Source organism: Petaurus breviceps, unplaced genomic scaffold, assembly GCF_028583685.1.
Source record: "Petaurus breviceps papuanus isolate PSGF00001 unplaced genomic scaffold, PetGlider_PUasm1.0 90510, whole genome shotgun sequence".
NCBI lineage: Eukaryota > Metazoa > Chordata > Mammalia > Diprotodontia > Petauridae > Petaurus > Petaurus breviceps.
In genome coordinates, this window is record NW_027187267.1 from 2,012,112 (window position 1) to 2,021,182 (window position 9,071).

Here is a 9,071-nt window from a genome sequence, read left to right on the forward strand (position 1 = left end):
TGTGTGTGTGTGTGTGTGTGTGTGTGTGTGTGTGTGTGTGTGTGTGTCTGTGTGTCTGTGTGTGTGTGTTGGATATGTGTGTGTCTGTCATATTAGATGGGAATGTTGGAGATCAAAGAGGACACTGAAGGTGACTGTACCTGTACAAGAAGTCCCTTTATAACTTTCTTTACTAATGGTTATCCTGCCTCCACTAGTGATGGGAAGTCCATCAATGGAAGCAGGATGTTTAACAACCTGTGGAGGGGGGATTTGCTCTTGGTTATATCTAATTATAAGGGAATTTTCCCTGTCTCCTTTCCAGCTTTCTGAATCTATCTACCTAACAGTGGATGAATCTAATAATTGACTTCTAGGCCACTGAAGTGATCCATTTCATTCTATTGTCTATAAAACCAGCAGAAGCAGTTTATTAGTATTGGTGAACTGCTCAGTTGTCCTCTTTCTTTCCCTTCTACACAGTCATACAATCATAAGATCTTAGGATTCAGAGCTTAAAAAGAGACCACAGACATCAGTTAGTTTAGCACCTTCATTTTACAGAGGGGGATACTAAGAGAGGTGAAATACAACTAGCACAATTAGGCTCAGTAATAATAAATAATTGCTAGATGTTTGTGGAATGACAATGAGGAAGCACTGATGCAGTTAAAAGCATTATACCAAGAGTCAGAGGATTTGGGTTTGAATACTATCTGCCTGACCCTGAACCAGTCACAGGCTCACTCGTGGTCTCAGTTTCCTCATCTGCAAAATAAGAAGATTGAACTAGTTAATCTTTAAGACAGCTTGCAGCTCTAGGATATATGATTCCATTCAATAATTTTATTAAGAGCATACTATATGTGATGACCTTTTTCAGATGCTGGTGATACAAAGGAGAAAAACTATATAGCTCCTGTCTTCATGGAAATTATAATCTGTTGGTGCAAGTCATATGAATGAATGAAAAATCATTTATTAAGTGGTTTATATCTTTCAAGCACTATACTAAGGGGTGTGGGTGTGGATGAAAGTACAAAAGAGAGACAACAAAGACAGTCCCTTAAGGAGCTTGTATTCTAACAGAGAAAAACAACACATATAGGGAAGGAACAGCCAAGGGGAGGTATTTTGGTTTAAGAATAATGGGAATGGTGAATGGGGACACAGGGATGTTATTTAACACAAATATGAATAAGTGAGGTACAAGATATAATGTGACAATTGAGCTGATTACAGAAACCTTTGTCTATTCCATAATATTACCAATACAGAAAGGAGGAAACCAAGATAATCAATCAATAAACATTTATATTTAATTGCCTAGTATGTTCCAGACACTGTACTCAGTACTAACTAGGGATATAAAAAGAGGCAAAAAAGTTAGTGCCTGTCTCAAGGTACTTAAAATATAAGGGGAGGGGGTGGCCAGGTACCACAGAGAGTAAGAGCACCAGCCCCAGTGTCGGGATGACCTGGGGATCGAATCCAGGCTCAGACACTTAGCACCCACCCAGAAACACCTGGCCGTGTAACCTTGAGCAAGTTACTTAATCCCAATTGCTCTAATATATATATATATATATATATATATATATTATATATTTATATATATATATAAAGGGTAAGGGGGCAACTTGCAAAAAATCGATTCAAAGTAAGCTTATATAAATATAGATATACAATATAAATTAGAAACAACAGAGGGAAGGCACTAGAATTAAGAGAAGTTGGAGAAGACTTATTATAGAAGGTGGGATTTTAATTAGAACTTAAAGGAAGCCAGGGAGGTCAGCAGTTGGGACAGAGGGGGGAGAGTGTTCCAGGCATTGGGGATAGCAAAATAAGCCATGATCCCCTTCACTTACCTTGCTCAGAAGGTCTTCTCCTTCAATGCATACTTCCTGCACTCGAGTCTCATGGTTTGCAAAGTCATTCTCCAAAGTCTCATGCTTCTTAAGTAAGCTCTATATGGGAAGATCACAGAGAAGTCAGTTAAAAATCACCATACAGAAAGGTGAGAGTCTAAGTAGGCAGCATGAGCCACACATTTTGGGATATGGCCAAAGTGCATATTTTTAAAAAGATGTTTCTCTCTCTCTCTCTCTCTCTCTCTCTCTCTCTCTCTCTCTCTCTCTGTCTCTCTCTGTCTCTCTCTATCTGTCTGTCTGTCTCTGTCTCTGTCTCTCTGTATCTGGCTCTCTCTCTCTTTCTCTCTCCCCCTGGAGAAAGGGTAGTAGGGAGAAAAAAGAAAATATTTACTAATTTAAAATAACATAAAACATAAAATTTTAAAATCAATATTTTTAAATTTTGATTAAAAAAAATGAAAACAAATCTCCCACAAACTGAATCTCCATCACATTTGCCTTTATCCTTGTCATGGTACCACCATCCTCCCAGTTCCCTAGGCTATAAGTCTTTGAATATGATCTGCTCCTACCTTTCCAAGCTGTTGACTCTCCTTTGAAAAGGGAACTTTCTTCCCAATCTCACTGTGATAATTGTCTTATGAGCCTGCATCACCTCCTGCCAGTGTTATTTTAGCACAATAAGGAAGACAAAAGGGTTGAGCTGTGCGAGCAGGAAAGCAGCAAATGCTGCCAAGAAACACAGAGAGGGCACCAACCTCAGTCCCATTCTACAGCTTCTACTAGGCATCATATAAATGTAGCCACTGTCCAGGGCTTCACGAGCATGTTTCTATACTGAGAGACAACATAAAGGTAGAAAGAACTTTGGAACTGAAGTCAGAAGACTCAGGTTTGAATCTCATTGCTGCCACTTACTACCTGTGTGAACTTGAAGAAGTCCCCTATCTTTTGTGGAGTTCAGTTTCCCTATCTGCAAATGAAGGAGTTCATTGAGATGATCTCTAAAGTCCTTTCCAGCCCTAAATTCTATGAACCCTATTCCTGTTACTATAAATCTGGTTGTGGGGGAAGGAGTCTGGTCAAGAGACTGACTGCATGGCTCTGGAAGAGTCTGGTTACCCTGGTTCAGTACCTTGTCTACATTTGCTGTGCTCCCTTATGTTGTGTGCCTCTAAGAAAGTCTTTTGCATTGGGATGTGTTTTGAGATGCTGAGGGATATCAATGATGCTGCTAGATCACAAAGTCAGTGACAGTTTCATAAGGTGCAGTGGGTAGAGCTCTGGGCCTGGAATCAGAAAGACCTGAGTTCAAATCTAGCCTAAGATGCTTACTAATTGTTTGTTCTTGGGCATATCACTTGACCTTTTCTGTCTCAGTTTCTTCAGATTACAAAATGGGGTTAACAGTAGCACCTACTGGGGCAGCCAGGGGGCTCAGCGAGTAAGAGCACCGGCTCCAGTGTCAGAATGGCCTGGGGATCAAATCCAGGCTCAGATACTTAGCACTACACCCAGAAGTAACTGGCCATGTAACCTTGAACAAGTTACTTAACCCCAATTGCCTAAAAAAAAAAACAGTAGCACCTACTTCGCAGAGTTGTTAGGAGGATCAAATAAGGTAATATTTATAAAGCACTTGGCACACAGTGCTTGGAATGTTGTAGGTGCTATAAACCATGAGGTATTATTATTATTAGTAGTAGTAGTGATAGCAGTATATTAATACTTTCTCAACCTGCCTTATTCTCTTGAGTTGACCTTTATCAGAGGTTGAGGGACCCTGGCAGTGAGCATTTTCAAGATTCTAATAGATCACTATGTTTCCTTGTCTTTCTTCTCTCTCCTTTACAATCCGTCCTGCAAACAACTACAAGGGTCACTAATTTGGATGTTATTTCCCTGTTCAAGAACCTATGGCAGCTCCCTACTTCTACCTTCGTCAAGTCCTGTGCATGGCTTTTAAAGCCTTTCAGCCTGTGTTGACAGGGGGAAGTTCCTCCTCCTTCCCTTGAAGGTGTCATGGCTCTCTTAGTTTTAGTTGCCTCTTGGAAACACACGAGTGACTTCTCAATATACAACATATTGATCCAAGGCTGGAGCACTTGAACTTCCATTAAGAGTTATGTCTTTTCTCCTTTATATGTCAAAATAGAACTACATGAACTTCAACCACTGTCAGTTTGGCTTGTCTGGATAAACCCCTTGTAGCTTTAATTGTTCAACACAATCAATCATCAAAGGACTAATTTGGCTGTTCCTAGATAGTTTCATTATGTTTGTCAAGTGATTTACTCTTTTAAATTTCTAACCAAAACCTTGGTGGTAGGACAATCATCATTATTATACTAAGCTACCTGGTTCAAAATAAGTTTGGGTCCATTTATGAACTTTAAGAAGAGCAGCTAGGTGGCACAGTGCATAGAGTGTTGCCTAAAGTCAGGAAGACTCATCTTCCTCGGTTCAAATATGCTCAGACACTTATTAGCTTTGTGAACCTGGCTAAGTCACTTAGCCTTGTTTGCCTCAGTTCCTCATCTGTAAAATGAACTGCAGAAGGAATGGGTGGACCACTCCAACACCTTTGCCAAGAAAACCCCAAATGAGTTCATAAAGAGCTGGACAGTACTGAATGATGGAACAGCAATAATACCAAAAGCAGCACAATTTGGGATCTTTAGAACACAAGACCCCAAACAGAACTAAGCTTTTTGAAAAATTCCTAGTACTTCCTTTTTTAATTTCTAAGGCCTAGTACAGTTGCTTACATACACTAAGATAAGTGGCTCATAGATTTAGATCTGGAATGGAACTTAGAATTCATTGATTACAACTTCTCACTTTATAGATGAGGAAAGTGAGGCACAGACAGGTTTCAGTGTCTTGCCCAGTTAACACGGCTAAGTCCCTGAGACAGAATCTGATCTCAGGTCTTCCTGACTCCAAATGCAATGCTCTATCCACTATCCTGTGCTATTTCTTTTTTTTTTTTTTCATTTAAATGAATCCCAAATATTTCCTGAATCGTCAGAGAATAACAGAAGGTTAAATGGCTGAGAGGAAACATAATAATTTTCTAGTCCAAAGGCTGGCAAACTCTAGCCCAAACAACTCGTGAGTTAAGAATTTTTATCATTTAAATAAAGTTTTATTTTATTTAAAAATGAAAAGACCATTCTTAGCTCATAGATCTACTAAAATAGGAAGCAGGGTGGATTTGGCACTTGGGCTATGGTTTGTCCACCTCTGCTTGTGACAAAAGCATTTATTTAACTGAAGAAGTGGAATGACTTGTTCAGAGTTGCAAAAGGAGTTAGTGACAAAGCTGGGAGGAGACCCTAGGTCTCTGACTCCCTATCCAAGGAGCTTATTATTATACCTGGTACTAACTCTATAAACATGGGCAGCTAGGTGGCGCCATAGTACACAGAGTGCCAGGCCTACCGTCAGTAATATTTACCTTCCTGAGGTTCAAATCTGGCCTCAGACACTTACTAGCTGTGTGATCCTGGGCAAGTCACTTACTCCTGTTTGCCTCAGTTCCCTCACATGTAAAGTGAGTTGGAGAAGGAAATGACAATCACTCCATTGTCTTTGCTAAGAAAACCCCAAATAGGGTTACAAAGAGTCAGACAAAACTAAAGAATGACAAACTCTGTAAATAATTCAGGCATATTTCTGTTTAAATCTAATTTGGTTCTGTTTAAATATTTTAAGTGGGTTCCTTATTGCCATATTCTGAGGGGAAAAGGTCTGGCCCTTCTAAGAGAGAAGCAAATTTACAGGAAGATGGAAGCTTGAAAAAGTAAAGAAGCTTAAATAATGTACTCATGAATATAAGTAGATAATGTCTTATACCAACTTTGGACTTTGAAGGATAGAATGCTGATCAGGATAAAACCAAAGATGAAGAAAAATATATTATGACTAAAAAAGGATAGTCACAGGATTTACAATGGAAATATGAGTAGTGGTCATAAGCTCTCTGAGTTTAAACAAATTCACATGATGTAAAGGATCCAAGATGCAGAAAGCCAATTTCTCCTTCATGAAATGGGGTGTAGAGCTATACTGAGTTCTTAGATCAGATGAAGATCAAATTAGGATTGTTTTAAAAATCAATAAATATTTACCAGGTGCCTACAATGAAGATGGCCCTGGATCAGGACGTGTAGATGCAAAGATAAAAATAAAAGAGTCCCTGACCTCAAGGAGTTTATTTTCTATTCAAATGGCAAATCAATGCCTTGTTGTTGATAAGTACTAAGCAAGTAATTAAGTGTTGCCCTTGAAATGTGTGTGGGGGAGAGATCTGGAAAGGTTATTGGTACCAAGATGCTCTGAAATTGCACAATTCTGAAGCAAAAGCAGGTATATATGACCTCCAAAGTTTCTGACTCAAAGACAAAATTTAAGGCTTATCATTTTACACAGCCTCAGAGAGAACGGTAAATGATTGACCTAATAATTGAACATTTCTGAGAAAGTTCTTGACTGTATCTCAGTGTGTTTTTTTGTTTTGTTTTGTTTTATCTTGTCCTAAACTGTGAGAGGCAGCATGACCTAGACGATTAAAAACCGTCTCAGACATTTATTAGCTGTGTGAGTATGGATAAGCGACAGCCTCTCAGAGTCTGGTTTGGGGAATAATGTTTTTTTTAACCTGTCTTAAGGGTGATATGAAGAAAGTGCTACATAAATGTGAGGGGATTTTTATCTGTATATATTGAGTAATGAGAGAGAAATTCATTGGCATACTTGAGTAATTTAAAATCTTTTTAAACACAGAAAAATAATTGAGTGTTTGGGTGCTGTTATCTACACGCTCTCCTATCTGCACTTGGAATTTGCCAAAAGAACAGGTTACCCCTCGGACCATGGGGACATGACTCATATATGGCTTTCTGGAGGAGTCCAAATCTTTACCAATCAAATAGGAGATTACCCAGCCCTGGAAACATCAATCCTAGGAATTCCATCTGTAAAAATACTATCACCTTAACAGTAACCAACACAGCAGTCCTATATAGTGGGAAGTTTCCTTCAAGATAATGGGAACTGTGAGTTTCTGTTGAGTTTTGTTTGTGCTTCTAAAGGAAGCTGTCCTTATAAAAAGAGCCCTTTGTAGTTTTAACAGAGCTGAGCTTTCTAGATTCCCTGATACCTTCCCTTCATGTACAGAACCCCAATGATAAAAGTTTGAATTTCAGTTCTTTTCCATTCTCTTTCAGTTGTGAGAGTTAGAGAAATTCCCTTATCCCTCATAGTGTCAGTACTCCTTCCCTATGTAAAAAAGGATGAATAATCCATACCTTCCCCCCTAAGATGGCAGCATTGTGCAATGGGAAACACTGAACTAGAAGTCAGGAGACCTGGGGTCTGTTCCTGGCTCTTCCATTTACTAAGTGTACAATCATTACTAAGTCATTTCTTTCCTCAAGGAGAGGTTTGACTGACTGATTTTGAAGTTCCTTGTTCTGTTTTCCCCAGGTACAGATCCTTTCCTACCCCTCCTGTCCAACCATTTGAGAGAAGTAATAAGGTAGCATGGATCACAGCATAGTATCTAAAAAGATGTACACACTATAGTATGTAACAGGCACCTAGGAGAAAGTGAGATCCATTCGACCCGCTCCTCACCTGTGTGGCAGGTAATATGTCCCCTGTATCCCCTCGGGCAACAAGAGCTGTCTTCTCATTGATCCATGCTTCCTCTTCCTCAGCATTCTCCATGAACTGCAAATACTGCTGGGAGTCATCTAGTCGGAGCCCTCTGTAAGGGTTTTAAAGTTAAGAATAAGATAAGATCACTGAAGGACTGGGGAATGGGATGTGAGGCCACAAGGTGAGCCAAACTTGACAAGGTAGTTTCTTCATAGCTCTAGCCAGGATGCAACAATGCCGTGGGACAATCAAAGAAGTCAGGAGATATCTAGGTAGGTCTTGTGTATATCTCTTGTTTGGCTTCAAGATTTAGGGGCTTGAGAGTAGCTTGGGTGCCTTAGAGGCCTATGAAGTAACCAACAGATCCTTCCCTACCCCTGATGGCATCACTCATAGTGATGGTTCTATAAAACTTATGATTTAGTAGAGAGGTAAATGGTGTGGTGAGATACAAAGAGCAGTAGTTTGGACATGGTTTTGAATCCCACCTCTGTCACTACTGGGCAGCTAAGGTAACTCAGTGGATAGAGCATTAGCCATGGAGTCTGAAGGACCTGAGTTCAAATAGCTTCAAACATTTACTGTGTGGCCCTGGGCAAGTCACTTAACCTGTTTACCTCAGTTTCCCCATCTTTAAAATGAACTGGAGAAGGAAATGGTAAACCACTCCTGTATCTTTGCTAAGAACCTCCCAAATGGGGTCACAGAGAATCAGACACAGCCGAAATGACTCAACCAAAAATAAAATCTATCACTAACTGGCTGTCTTTAGACAATTCATTTTGACTGCCTGGGCCTTGGTTTCCTCTTTTATAAAATAAAGGAAGTGGACTAGAAGGCACTAAGATACAGGGGAAGGAGTGTTTTATTCAGTCAGAAATCCCAAGTTCAAATCCCTGCTTAGCTACTTATTACTTGGGTGACCAGGTCACAAATCACTTAACCTTATCTTTAAAATGAGGAGGTTAGCAAGTTACACTAGATGCAGGGTTGTGGAACCTGTGGCCTTGAGGCCACATGTGGCCTTCTAGGTCCTTGGGTATGGTCTTTTGACTGAGTCCAAATTTTCAGAAAAAATCATTTTATTAAGGGGATTTGTTCTGGGAAGTTTGGATTCAGTCAAAGAAGTGCACTTGAGGACCTAGAGGGCAACATGTGGCCTTGAGGCCACAGTTTTCCCACCCCGGAACTAGAGTCACTTGCAACTCTAAATTCCTGTAATCCTATGACATATTCTGCTCTGGAGACCCTTCTGGATTTTCTCTGCTGTGGCCAAGGCCAAGCAAGTGCCAAGGCACCCTCTAAATCATTCTCAGAGATAGTATCAGGTACTACCAAGTCCCAAGATGCTTCTCCTCCACTCTTCTTATAACCCCCCCTCCTTAGAGACTCTACCCAAAGGACAGGATCATGGGTGTTTATTTGTTCTGAAAGGCACTGATCGAACACTGCCTGTGTGACTGGAGCAACGCGTGGGGACACAAGGACTTCTTAAATGTTCCTATGGAGGAGGGGTTGGTGGGGTCAGGTGTGTGGTGGCGACAGGCATAGAGA

At 40.2% G+C, this 9,071-nt stretch overlaps 1 protein-coding gene across 1 annotated transcript in view; it reads right to left on the reverse strand.

The window, feature by feature from the left end:
• The window catches only part of SPTA1 (spectrin alpha, erythrocytic 1), a 98,330-nt gene that overhangs the window by 25,564 nt on the left and 63,695 nt on the right, over positions 1-9,071 (reverse strand). Inside the window, exons 40-42 of the mRNA XM_069062813.1 lie at positions 7,494-7,626; positions 1,851-1,949; positions 136-140 (exon numbers count right to left, since the gene is read on the reverse strand). Of these exons, the coding sequence (XP_068918914.1) occupies positions 136-140; positions 1,851-1,949; positions 7,494-7,626 (237 nt within the window). The remainder of the gene's footprint in view (positions 1-135; positions 141-1,850; positions 1,950-7,493; positions 7,627-9,071) is intronic.